The 14,605-nt window shown below is 30.6% G+C and overlaps 1 protein-coding gene and 1 long non-coding RNA gene across 2 annotated transcripts; both read right to left on the reverse strand.

Annotated features, from left to right (window-relative positions):
• Positions 1 to 792: 792 nt before the first annotated feature.
• Positions 793 to 2,534, reverse strand: LOC149518041 (uncharacterized). Its single transcript, XR_016343526.1, has 2 exons — positions 2,063 to 2,534; positions 793 to 1,061 (listed from the first exon to the last, which is right to left on the reverse strand). It is a non-coding gene; the product is annotated as an uncharacterized LOC149518041 (long non-coding RNA).
• A 4,059-nt stretch (positions 2,535 to 6,593) lies between these two features.
• Positions 6,594 to 9,787, reverse strand: LOC149518042 (F-box/kelch-repeat protein At3g18720-like). Its single transcript, XM_089763399.1, has 2 exons — positions 8,897 to 9,787; positions 6,594 to 6,668 (listed from the first exon to the last, which is right to left on the reverse strand). The coding sequence occupies exons 1-2, from the start codon at positions 9,785 to 9,787 to the stop codon at positions 6,594 to 6,596; spliced, it is 966 nt and encodes a 321-aa protein (XP_089619525.1).
• Between the last annotated feature and the right edge of the window lie 4,818 nt (positions 9,788 to 14,605).

Consider the following 14,605-nt stretch of genomic DNA (forward strand, 5'->3'; position numbering starts at 1 on the left):
AGCATGTCACCAACGCAGGAAAAGGTGAAAGAAAAAAATCATCCTCCTTAAAGGGCTACAATACGAGTTAAATAAAATATCGTTAAGCTTTCTGCTTACAAATATTTTTTTAATGAAAAACCAAGATTAAGGATGAGGACTCTACAGACAGAACCAATTAAAATGAAGACTTTACCTGATTTATATAACTTAATCTAGAAGCACCAGCTACCAACCTTACCACCTCATCACAAAACTCTGTTTCTATGCTGAGCAAACTTTCAGTATCATCATCATGTCAATAGCCTACATCAAACTTTAAGACCTTAGTTAAAGAATTAACTGAAAGTGAAGCATGTTTTTGAGCAACACTGGCACTTTAGAGGGCTACCTTTTTTAGTAATAAGAAGATAGAATGCAATTGACTCAGCATAATATTACAAGAAAGTGAAAGAATGAACCAAGTTTCCAGACCATTAAGAATTGAGTTCAATTAACTATCTACCCATGTAAACATTGTTATCATAAGAACAAACCATTAACCATTACCATCAAAACATTAAAATGGCTACAGTTACTGTCTAAAACATCAAAATGTCTATTGCTTTTACTCTTAGATGTTTTCCTACCATATTATACGGCAATTATCCTTGTACCTGCATACTATCAGAATGGCTCACTAACTTCTATGAAAGATAGAAATAGTCATATTGTATAGGTCTACAAGTATAACCGAGACAGATTAAAAAAGTAAAACACTAGGCCAATATAGGAGCCCTACATGCAATTTGTGCACATGATAAGCATCCACAGAAAAATAAATACTAGTAAGTTGTTAAAAGATTATCAGAAGAACAAAGTATATAGACACAGCACAATGCAACAAACTTAATAGTTATACAGTTTCATACGCTTAGGCCACTTGATGGAACCAACATAGCTAAGATTCTTCCTTCACAAATTCAGTGTTTTAGTGGCAGAATAGGACTACATGCAAGTTATGAGGCAACTAGAGATGGCAAACCTTTGCCTCGTTAAATATAGGATAGCCAGTCACACCTATCCTTCCACTGTAAAAGAACCTGCACACATTGATTGACGTTGTTAACTTGAAAATTGAGAGCAGAAAACACGAAGAAAATGATTCAGTAAGTATACAGTATATGGATTATTGATTAGACAAAGCAAGCAGTAGTTGTCATTATAAACTACGAAGAGCATAAATTATAGTCGTGCGCTTGCTAATGAGCTAACATCAAGAATTAATAATTGATGCAATAGGGAGGAACACAAGGTTTCTAATGAAAACTATATCCTTTTCATTATGTGTAACAATTATTCCATAATTTTGGGATCAAAAGCAGAGTCTTTTAGGCTCATAATACATAATACATCTGCGTGAGAGAGGGAGCTTCCACTAAGAAAGACACTGACTTTGGTTATTACAGGGCATGTAGCACAGGCTTCCATGGCATGGCATGCCATATGACCATCTAGAAAGCTCTTATTTTGTAATATATTTGTGCCATGTAAATGCTAATGTACTAAAGATAATGGATTTTAATGGTTTCCATCAAAATAAAGCTCATTTAAACAAAAATAACAATAGAAGGAAACGGGCTTATTTAGGAAATTTGGAAAAGTAAAGTGCTTTTTTTTGGCATTTTAGCCTAAATGTTTTTGTAGTTGTATGCACTATTTTAAGAATTTGAAAACTGAAAAGCAGTGCCTGCAGAATAAAATGAACATCCAAAATAACTATACACCAATAAACAGGCTCGAAAACACGAATTAAATTTAAAACGAAAAAGATAACATAGTATGAGATTATGAGGAGGATCTTAAAAGCCAGTCATGAACAAAGCACACATCTAGTATTCCCCTAATCTAGCACTGTAAAAATAACTCCTAGCGGGTTGCCTAAAACTGAATGTAACAAAACACTATTATTTCTATTTAAATTGTAAAAGTACAAAATTAGGCGAAAATTCCAATTCCAAAACAGCATAGAAATCCCAACAAATAAAAACCCGCAAAAGAAAAAGTTCCAAAAAAAAAAACAGAAACAAGTAACAAAAGGCACCTTGTTGCTCCTCGACTTTAGGCCACAAAAAGTCAACCTTAGCGGACAGACAAGCTCTAGAGGCAAAAGCAAAGGCAGTAACAGCCACTTGGGTAATAGCAGAAGTGACAGACCCATGGACAGTGGCACCAAAGCCAGAAGCAGCAGCAGCAACTATGGTGTTAAGGGAAGCAGAAACAATGAATTTCTTGGGAATACACCTCAACTTAGAAGCATTTTTGGGATGGAATTTGTGGAGAAAAAGAGGGCAAGTTTGGCGGGCAAGAAACATTTTCTTGGAATGGATATGGGATTGGCAAGAAGAAGACGAATAAAACGAAAGTGCATGTTAAGGTTTAAACAAAAAAAAAAAAAAAATCAAATGCTTTACATGATTCTTTTGTTGTAGGACGGTAAGATTGAGATTGTAAATGTTTTAAAGAAAGAGATTTTTTATAAATTAAGAAAAACAGTGTCAACGAGAATCAATGAATCAAACTAAAGATATCACGCTTACTAAACATGTGCTACTATAACAGCTTGTTTTATTGAAATTCATCTTTTTACATTAAAACTTTTACTAATTTTAAAAAGGTCAATAAGATATAAAAAAAAACTATACCATTTCAATAGTGTTATTCTAAAATTAAAATATTTCCCCCCCCCACCCAACTATTATAACTTGTAACATGATTTTAAAGATAGTTTCTATTTTTTTTTTTTTTGGTTTAAAAGAGTGTAGCAGGAGATGACGAGGTTAGAATTCATGTTCATACGTCTTTTTTAAAGCCTTTTAACTGCAAGACAAAAAGGTGAAAATAAGATAATTTTTAATTAATTTTTAGAATTTTAATCATAAAACATATTTTACTGTAAAATTTTTCTATTCAAAGTTCTAATAAGATTATGTTTATAAAAAGAGATGAAAGAAGAACAATTTTCATTTATATGTTTTATCAAGAAATAATTACATATTATGTTTTATTGATTTTTTGTTATTTTTTGAGTATTGTAGAGCATTTGCTCCCTTTATACTATATAGGCTCGTGGTTTAAATATTTTAATAAAATCATTATGAAAAACTTAATAGGTAAATCATCTAATAAAAAATAAAATAGTTAAATTTCAAACTTGCATTTTTAAGTCAAGTTAATTAAGAAATTCATACAAAAATTAAAACAACAACCAATGACACAAACAATTTTTCTCAAGCCAAATTTTCTTTTCACTTTTTAGTAACCAAAATTCTCAAGTAAATAGGTCAAGCTGACTCTCAATTATGTCCAAAGCTATTTCTAGTTTGTATTCGTATGTTGGTTTTTGCTTTTTGCGATCAAATTTTTTACTGGAATTTAAGCAAGAATATAGTCCACTTTGAAAGATTTGAAGTGTATTAATGACACATCATCAAGCCTTGAGCAACCAAATAAAAGAAGCTCTTTTAAGAGACACCAATGAACCAATGGTACTTGGAAGTTTTCTTAGATTTTTGCAATCTTTAAGGTTTAAAATAATTTAATGTCTTTATCTCACCAATAGATTAATCAACCTCACTCAACTTAATTTTTGTAATCATTGAGTATCAATTTCTCAAGGTTAAGGAGTCTTAAAAAGTTTGGAGTTTTGAGAAGGTATTGTGAATGATTGAGATTAATGATTTCACATTTAGAAGAAACTAGGAACTAAGAAGAAATTAGAAACAATTAGTTTTTCTTAAAAAAAAATAATTAGCTTTTATAAATGTGATGTTGCTTCGTGAAAATGAAATGAAAATGACTCTTTCCCAACTTGTTTTAGGTTAGTTTTGCTCATGTGAAGAACAGTTAGCATCAAAATATCTAAATTTATAAGAAGACATTCTAGAGGAAATCAATGCTGCCACCTTGCCACATCACTAGCAATCAAATGGGTAGCCAACGTGACTAAAGCTAAAAAGTGGCTACAACCATACCCCATTGACATTCATTTAAATCTAAATGAAGCCTAAGTTTTTGTATTTTTAAAAATGCTTCAGTTTTCATATCTATCTCATTTAACATGAGAAATGGATTTACAACATATAGATTCACACTTGTCTTTATAGAGTTCTAATAATCCTTTTAGGTCAATGATCAAGTATTTAACAATTTCGGTACCCTATTGGAAGAAAGAATTTTTTTGAAAAAAAATTAAAAAATTACATATTTTGGATAAAACAAAAGGCATAAAAGATATAGATAGAAAATTTAAAATCTTTTACAATTTCTCTTATTGCATCAAATGCGTCATTAGCTCTTTTTTTTTTCTTTAACAATTAGGAAAGACTTGCTAATGAGATTTTCAATTTCAATTATTGTATAAAAATCACAACTATTTAATATTGTATTTGTGTATGGAAGATAAAATCATGCAAGATATATATTCAAACATAATCGTATATACTTACTTGTTTAACAAAAATAGAAGCAAAAACTTGATTTGAATTATTAAACATTGAATAAGATCATAGTTTGGAAGTTGTTCCTTTTCATAACATATATCCTTCACATTGAATGCAAAAATTTATTCGTCGAGAGTTTTTGATTACAGTCTCTCTTTATCTCTTTCTCTTTTTCTTTTTATTATGTTAGCAACTTATCTCTATTAATTTTTCTTTTAATGGTTGTATTCCATACTATGAGATAATGGGGCAACATTTTTTTTATTAATCATAAACTGCTCAAAGCAGTTTTTATTCAAAGAAGTAAATTGCCTAATAACAATTACTTCATGCATGGGGATTGAGCCACCTACTATTCTAGGTGGACATAAAAGTTTTTATCTTCACACCAAGTATAGTAAATAAAGTTTCTCTTTATATCAGATTCTTTAACTACTAGATAACATGAGCCGTAACATTGATTGCTAGGAAAATTGCACTATTTCCAATGCTTTTCATCTCAACCCATTCCATTTCACAAAAATCAAACCTAAAACTTCAAAATATGAAACCCATTTGCACAATGTTGGAGAGTAAATCTTTTAAACAAGTAGCATCTCTTAAAAAATTCAACCAAATATGTTTTGCATTGAATGGTAAAGTTAAATAGCTTTGATTCTTTTTTTATAGTCAATTTTATAAATCGAAGACTTATGAAATCTTGAAAACACATGCTTTTAAAAACAAGAATAAAAAATAGTTTCAGGTATCTTTTTATATATTAAACTATACACACATTAGATTAACTTATAAAATAATTTTCAAGGATGATTACTTAGTAAATAAGAAGTATTTATGCTTCTAAAAAGGTAATTTAACATATACCAAAATTTAAAAAAGGAAGATAACTAAACAAATGTTTGGAAAAAGAGAAAAAAAATAAATAGGCCCTATTGATCCCAAGCAAACTAGCTATTTGTCAAGATTTGAAATGAAAAAAAAAAAGTTACTAAAATGAACTTCTAAGAGAAAAGACAAAAGGCACTAAGTCAAACTTCTTCAAAGTTATATCAGCAACCACAAAATGATAATCATTCTATCAAACAATTTAAGTGCATTGGAGCTAAAGCTCACAATTCTATCTTTAAAAACACATCTCTTATCAAGTTAACAACAACTTAAGTAAAAGAAAACATGACATCTTTAGAAGCCAAGACCAGAAACCCCTATTATTGACAATAATGAATTGTTTGCCATTGGTAACATACTCTAATAATGAGATGATTCTCAACAACTAACAATGGGATAAGGTAAATAAGTTTAATATTTTGATCCTCCAAGTTATAGACATAAACGTTTCTATCTTCACAATAAGCATAGTAAATGGAGTTTCTTTTTATATTAGATTCTTTAGTTATTGAGTAACATGAGCCGTAGCATTTATCTATGAGGAAAATAGTATTATTTCAAATGCTTTTTACCTCAATCCATTCCCTTTCATAAAAATCAAACCTAAAAACTTCAAAACATGCAGCCCATTGGACAATGTTGGAGAGTAAATCTTGCAAATAAGTAACATATCTCTAAAAAATTAAACCAAAAATGTTTTGCATTGAATGGTAAAGTTAAATGGTTTTTATTCCTTTTCGCTGGTCAATTTTGTAAACAAAAACTTAACCTTCAAACTCAATTGTAAGCAAACAATATTTCAAAGAAATGCAATAATTTTTCCTCCAAATGTTATCACACTGATCACAATATTGTCTTTCAACTTTTGTTTTGATAATTCACAATCATTAGGAGAACAAAATATAAATTCATTATCTACAAGATTAGAGAATAGGATGTAGTAATTTGGATCGCTTGAGGTGTCATGAGAATGCAAATAATGAAATCCATATTGAAAAGTGAAAGTTGAATTATCTCGATTGAAGCAAGATTTAAAAAGGAACAATCAAATGAGACAAGATCTAATAACATAAATCATCTAAAGGAAGAGCAACATATTTGCTTATTAAACATCTCATGAATGATTTTAGTGTAATATCGATATTGTGATACATTGAAAAAGGTTTGACCTTGATCCAACCCTCTATGAGATATAACAAGTTAAGGATAAGGTTGAGATATGTATGGAGGAAGAGAATACGACGATCATTCATCATCAACCTCAACTATTGCTTCCATGTTCACAAAACCTAAACTATTTTCTTGCTTGAAAATATAGTACTGTATACATCAATAAGCATAACACAAATAAAGCTCTTACGTTAACTAATTTATTATAGTTATAGCTTTCTTATAATTGGAAATTTGACTTGGTTGGATTTGATGTTCTTAATTCCTTATCAAGTGGGATTTAGTTTCCTTATTTGACATCATAGAGAGCCAGAGTAGCTAGAGTATTATTTTAATTTCACTCCACACTCTTAATCTTTGAAATAAGTGAATCAATTTATTCTTCAGCAAGATTTTTACTTATTATTATTATTATTATTACATAATCCGTGTCAAGAGAGGATGCCAAACATAAAGCAGGAGATTTTGCGTTTATGTGGTATGGTTATTCCCACCAATTAAAAATTGAAATTTGAAAGTGAATATTGCAAGCTCATATTCTTATGAAATCAATGAAAACAGGTTTCATTAAAAAAAAATGCCCTCCATTTCAACAATGACTTTTTTTTTTTAATTTTTATAGAGAATTTTTTTTTTTTTACAAAACAAAGAAAAAGATGGATCATTAAAATTCCTTATGCTTGATTCTTTTTTTTTTTTTTTTCATTTTGCTATTTGTCTCTTATTTTTAACATAACAATTTACATTCCCTAATCCTTGTTTCCATATCTGATGAAAATATTTGATTTATGACAAATCCAGAAGCAGAAATATGTGAATTTCTGTTCTTAGTTTTTGAATCTTGCTTTTACTTATACTAAAATCTTTTCAGTATTTAATTATAAAACTACTCATAACAAAATTACAAATTGTGGTTTTTGAATAAGAAAAAGCTGTTGCAACTATTTACTGGAATGATTTATTTAAGGATTAATGCTAAAATTAATACTAGATTTTGGATGGGCGTCTATGTACAGATATGAAGCAAAAATGAGATCAAACTTGGCTCTTTGCCTGCGAGGCTCAGTGATAAAGATTGTTCTCCTCTGGTTGAGAAAATCACTAAGAGAATCAACAATTGGACGTCCAAGCACCTATCTTATGCTGGGAGGCTTTAACTTGTCTAATCACTTCTCTTTGGTATGCAAAACCTCTAGTGTAGTCAATTCATTGTTCCCCAAAAAGTGATAAAATAAAGTGACTCAATTCTGTTTTGCTTTCTTTTGGAAGGGGATGGAAAATTCTATGATTATTAGTTGGGATTTCATTTGTCAAGGGGACATGATTTGAAAACTCTCAAGGAGTGGAATCAAGCATGTATCCTGAAGAACATCTCGATTCTCCTTATAAAGTATGGTTCCTTATGGGCTGCATGGGTTTATACTTTGGTGCTTGAGGGTGGGGGGGGAGATTCTTTATAAATCTAGTCTCCCAAGAAATAAAGAGATATTTTGTTAATTCTCTTTATTTTTATTGTTTCTCTCAGTAATGCTGTTTAGCAGAATTTTTCATCTGATAGTACTGCTTTATATAAAAGGAAATTTTTTATTTTTATCATCAAAATTATATAATAAATAGATTTACTTTGTTTTTTTATTAATATTTTACCTTAATTTGGATTTGGGGTCATTTCAGATAATTTTATGTTGACTTTTTTTTTATCAAATCAAATTGAGTTGTATCGAGAAAAAATTGAAAATTTCAAGTTTAGATCTCTTTTTAATGACTCTAATTGAGAATGATGCAAGGTTGGGTTTAGCTAATCTAAATTTCATTATGCATCCGTTTTCAGGCCATATTGATATCAAATCTTATTCATCATCTTCATGTCATGGTTACTGTTTAGCACTCGATATATGAAGAAGCATTATATCATAGTCTAGCTGTTAGTTAGCCATGTACATAACAATAATTAATCAACATGTAGTACTACATCCTATCACCTATAATTTTTTTTTATTCTTCAAGTTACTGGCTATGGCCTCTCATGTATAAAAAAAAAATCAAAACATAATTAAATTATGTTTGATAATATATTATAAAGATTAATATAAGTATAATGTACAAGATAATTTATTTAAACCTTTGAAAGATTGGAAACAACCATTAGATATGGAGGTGAAATGATTTTACATAGATATAAACCAAGAGCTATGTTGAAGGAATTTAATATTATGGGAATCTTTACTTAAAAGATTATCAAAGAAAGAATGATACTTTCCGGTTGTGAGTGAACAGAAGCAAAACAAACCATTTTTGTCCCAAAAGTTTGGACCATAAATTTTGTTACTGGTTCCTCTCACGATAGCCATTTTGGAGAAGGATGCACCTTTACTTACGAACAACATATTCTTTCCCAAACTTCTTACTGGTTCCCATATCTTACTTGCCGGATTCAACTTTAAAACATGAATCTTTTGATCATCCTTTGTAATGAGAACAGCTAACAATTCTTCTTCATCTTCCACTAGAGATGCTCGAGCAATTGAATTGATACGGCGTGATGGAAAAGTCATTTTGTAGGTATCCCAACTATTTTCTATGTCTTTGAGATCAAATACTCCCAAGTTTCCCTTAGCATCCAAACAATAGTATAATCCTTTGTGTAAAACTGGATTGCAAATAGATAACCAAACTTTTTCGTTACATGGAAAATTATACATTTCCCAAGAACCTTCTCCTAGTTTATGGACAAAAATGGAGACTGAATAAAATCGCCCTTCGATTCCAAGAACCAAACAATCTGGGGAAGGTGGAGAAGTAAAGAATATCGAATGCACCCATTCGAGGGGAGGCAGCTCAGGAAGTTTAATAATCTCTTTTGTCAAAGGATTGAAGAGAAATGGATGTGCCTCATCTCGAGTCATTAGTAGCCAGCCATACTTTGAAAAGCAGATTTCAGCACCTAACACTTCTATTGGAAGGTCTAACTCGCAAGTGTAATTATATATGGGGTGAAAAAATTGGCCTCTGTCAGTATTGCCTTTTAGGATTCGGAACAACCATGGAAATGAAGAATCCGCATCATCATCGAATGGAAAAGGAAGTGGATGTGGTGGAGCAATGGGGATTGATCGCCATGTTTTGCAAATTGCATGGAAAATCGCTTTGTCCCCCGCAAAGATATTTGATGATACCAAACTTAAAAGCTCTGGTGGAAGACTGCTCCACACATCTTCATCTTTGTTCACTTGGTGCTCTTCGGATGGTATCAAATCTTTGTTTTCCATAGTTACTGTGGCATTTACAAAGAAGTTAACAAAAAATTTGGTTACAATATAAAAAAATAACTAAAGCATATATTAACTATGGTGTTTAAGAGAACCACTAAATCCTAAATCCTTAGCGCATAATATATATATATATATATATATAAATCCTTAGCACATAACCAAATATATATATATGTATATATATACATATATACTAACAAAGAAAAAAATTGACTTCTTGGCCCAAAAAAAACTTGCCTTGAGTTTAAGAGTTCAAAGCAATCAAAACTTGATTTTTTTTTTCTTCTGAAAAAAATTAAAGCAACAGTGCATAGTCAAATTTCAATAGGTAGCTTAAAACTTAATAGTTAGGTTTAGTAGAGTACTTCGCTAGATTTTTAGAAGTTTAGTTTTCTGATTCCTTATTTATTAGTTGCTATATTAGAAGAGGAAATAAATTAATTAGAGAGGTTTATGCCAAGTAATTTACATGTTGTCTCAAAAGTTGGATATATAGAAATTAATTGTCACAAAACCAGCTATGATCAGAAAGAGTTTGAAAACAAAGTCCTAATAGTGCCAACAACCCTTTGATTTGTTAATATAATGTTGAACTCTTAATTTTATTAATTATGATTCAATCTCAATTTGAATTATGAAAACAAAACCAAATAGTCGCAATAATGAAGAACGCAAATTTTCATGAAACAGGTAGAGGTAATTAGTTAAGAATCAAAACTAAAGACTAAGAGGCATTTATAATAAGTTAGATTAATAATAAACAACAGCTTGTCGGGATTTTAATTGAAGTTTTACTTCTTGTTTAAATCAAGAAAGCTAGAAACAAACAAAGAGATTATAGTAAATAATTACATTGAACTTACCAAAGCACCAAAGCTGCAAATCAAGCTATAGCATACGAAAAGAAAATTAGGGTTGATAGTATTACCTTTACAAGTCAGAAGATCGCCTGTTAGAAACAAAATTCGTCAATCTCTTCTTTGTTTCTTTCGAGAGAAATATGTTATTAACCCATCCATATAGGAAAAATAGAATATAAGGCCTTTCTATTATTGTTGTTTTTCCAAGGGAATATATACAAGGTTATTGGTATTTTTGCAGCCAAGAATTCTTTCCTAATTGGGAATGGAATTCAAATTTTTAATTACACTTGAGATTCTCCTTTTCATATTAGGATTATGACTATAATTTTTTTAAAATTTATGATTATAATTAATGCAATTATATTAGCTTGTGAAATTATTATATAGATTGATTTATTTGGGCGCTCTTTGAAAAGGGTTTTCGTGAGTGTTTGATTTGGTGCTGCAATTGTGTAACGGGTGTGGTGTTGAGTTTTGGACTAAGAAATTTAATCACATAAATCTATGGTAAATCCAACGGTTAAGAATTGTTTAATTAATGTGTCTTAAGAAAATCCAATCCGAGAAAGGCTCGACTTTGATCAGAGTTCATTCTTGTGTGGACTAAATCCAACTTGGAATACGAAGCTTAGAGAGTCCAAGTAACTAGGAAGTTATGACCCGAAAGATAATTGCTAGAGAAATTCCAGCACTATGGGCAGTTACGTGACTGAGCCAGAAGATATATATACATTACCAAGTTGTGACCCTTCAGTTAGATAGTCTCATTTTTCCTTCAATTCAAATTAGATGGTGATTGATAAGTACTTGTAATTCTACTTTCATGATTCTTCATTTGTCTACTTTATTCCCCTTCATCAAGGCGCAATTTCTTTATAAAAGTGATAGTGAAGATGCCTTTTGATCATTGCATATTGAATTGTTCTACTGAAGTATGAGACCGCATCATTCATGGCACTGTAAACTACAAACATGTAGTCTTTTACTTGTGATAAGGTCAATCGGCTTAAGACTCCCCTGTTTCAATATTACCAAAATTTCTTCTTCAAGTTGAACGGATTTGCCAATATGTTATGTATATCATCAAATCTTTCATCCTTCTTATATTTCAACGACATTATACGTCAGATTGGCATATTCTTTTGCTGGTATTTTCACATTTCAATTCTAGATTTGACCAAGTCTGAGTTATTGTTTCCTCATGGTCTGATAATTTATTGTAGTTTATTGCTTTCTTAACATTGGAAATTTGACTTGTTGGATTTGATGTTCTTAATTCCTTATCAAAATGGGAACTAGTTTCGTCAATAACCATGTTGTTTGTGGATAGACCGTTGAACTTTAAGTTCCTGTGATCAGGGTTTAAATCTTGATAATCTTAAATCAAAGAAATGGGAGCTAATTTCTTTGTTTGACATTATGGAGCGCCAGAGTGGCTAGAGTATTATTTTAGTTTTACTCCACACTCTTAATCTTTGAAATTAGTGAATCAATGTATTCTTCAGCATGATTTTTACTTTTCTATTATTATTTCTACATAATTCATCTCAATATGTTAGAGGATGCCAAACATAAAGCCAAACACTTTGAATTTTTGTGGTATGGTTATTTCCAGTGGTTGAAAATTGAAACTGAATATTGCAAGCTAAAATTTTTTTGCTTATGAAATCAATTAAAAGTTAAAACTGGTTACATAAAAAACTCCCTCCATTTCAACTTGACTTTCTTTAATCTCTATAGACAGAATGTTTATTACAAAATGAAGAAGAAAAAGATGGATTATTAATATTCCATAGCGCTTTTACTTTTTGCTATTTGTCTCTTATTTTTAGCATAACAATGTGCATTCCTTAATCTTTGTTTCCCTCTCTGATGCCAATTGATTTATGACTGAATCCAGAGGCAGAAATATATGTGAATATCTCTGTTCATAGTTTTTGAATCTCGCTTTTACTAATACTAAACTTTTTTGTCAGCATTTAATTGTAAAACTGCTCGTAACAAAATTACCAGATTGTGGTTTTTGATTAAGAAAAAGCTATTACAAGTTACAACTATATATTGGAATTTTTTTTTTAGTTATGGACTAATACTAGATTTTGAATAGGTGTCTATGTACAAATATGAAGAACAACTGGGATCAAACCTGGCACCTTGGCTCGTAAGGAGTCCCCCTCCTCACAGAGGGACTTAGTGACAAAAATTTTTCTCCTGTGGTTGAGAAATCAATAAGAGAATTAACAATCGGACCTCCAAGCGCCTATCTTATGTTGGCAAGCTTCAAATCATCCAATCACTTCTCTTTGTTATGCAAAACCTCTAGTGTAGTTAATTCATTCTTCCCCAAAAATTGATAAAAAAAAAAGTGTCTTAACTCTGTCCTGCTTTCTTTTGGAAGGGGAAGGAAAATTTTGCTCTAGGGGCTTGCATTATTAGTTGGGATTTCATTTGTCACAGAAAGTATGAGGGGGTCTTGGCTTGAAAAATCTTAAGGAGTAGAATCAAGCATGTAGCCTGACGAATTTCTGGATTCCCCTTACAAAATCTGGTTCCTTAATGGGTTGCATGGGTTTCTACTTATTTGCTTAGGGGGAGTTGGAGAAAGCTTTTATAGCTCAAAAGTTATGGCAAGGATCAGGTTCACTAAATTTCTGACTGGATCAGCATGGCTAAACTTTAGGAATAAACAAGCCAAAGTCAACGGGCAGAGGCTTGTTTGGCTTCCTACTCATGATCCTAGGCACTCCCTCATGGCTTGGATGGCTATTGAAAATAGATTTCCAATCACTTTCGGACTACAAAACTAGGGGATCTCTAAAACTAATAGGACCTGTTTCTTGTGCAATGCAGATATGGAGGGAAGGAATCATCTCTTTTTCTCTTGTGCCTTGTCCAAAGGATTTATGGCAGATGATTCTTTATAAATCTGTTCTTTCATGAAATGAAGATATATTTCGTTAATTCTCTTTGCTTGTTGTAGTTTTTTCCTTAGTACTGTTGTCTAAAAGAATTTATAATTTGATAGCACTGCTTCATACGAGTGGAAAATGTTGATTTCTTATAATCAAAATTAAATAATAAATAGATGTATTGTAGATTTTTTGTTAAATAATTTATCTTAATATAAATTCAGGTAATTTTCAAATTTAAACAATTTCGAATTTAGTTTGGATTGTTGATTTTATTTAAATTAAATTGAGTCAAATTTGAATGGATTGAGTGAGTTATATAAGTTCGTATTAGTTTTGATAACTTTACTTGAGAGTGATGCAAGATTGAATTAGTTCATCTAAATTTCATTATCCAGGCAATATTGATATTAAATCTCATTCATCAACTTCATGTCATAGCAATAATTAATCAACACGTAGTACTGAATAACTAAAAAATAATTGAATTAAGTTTGATGATATATTATAAAGATTAAGATTACTATATATATAATCACTCCAAGAAAATGGTGTTTTAGCATAAGACAGATGATTTGATGGAATTTAAGTCAAATAGAGATTGTTGAGAATAGTGACAAATTTCATAAGAGATTTGTTTGGGATTGGCCAGATATTACTTTATGGACAAGAAAAATTGAGAATTCTAAGATGAAATAGATTCTTAATAAGCAAGTTTGTAAGCTTATAAATAGATGAAGTCTCTGTAAGTTTAGGTATGAGAAAAATATGTAAAACAGTTGTAGGGTTTTGTGGGATAGACACTCTATAGGAGTACTGGAGATTTACATCTTATGACTGTGTATGTTTGAATATTTGGGAGTAGACTAGAGATCTTATGACTGTGTATGTTTGAATGTTTGGGAGTAGACTAGAGGAAATTGAGAGGGTTCACATAAGTATGATGAATGGGTATATATGGATATGTGTTTGTTTGTGTTGAAAGGGTCCACATAGGATGTATTTGCTTGAGTTGAGAATACTCTATAGGACTAGAGGAGATT

This window comes from Durio zibethinus, chromosome 7 (genome assembly GCF_047325235.1).
Source record: "Durio zibethinus cultivar Kanyao isolate XHJ-2024 chromosome 7, ASM4732523v1, whole genome shotgun sequence".
NCBI lineage: Eukaryota > Viridiplantae > Streptophyta > Magnoliopsida > Malvales > Malvaceae > Durio > Durio zibethinus.

Excerpts from the sequence above, each read along its gene's own strand:
- LOC149518042 (XM_089763399.1), bottom strand. The coding sequence starts at position 9,787 with ATGGAAAACAAAGATTTGATACCATCCGAAGAGCACCAAGTGAACAAA. Across the intron at positions 6,669-8,896 it reads TGGGAAAGAATATGTTGTTC|TACTATATTTTCAAGCAAGA; the intron begins GTAAGTAAAGGT and ends TGATGTATACAG.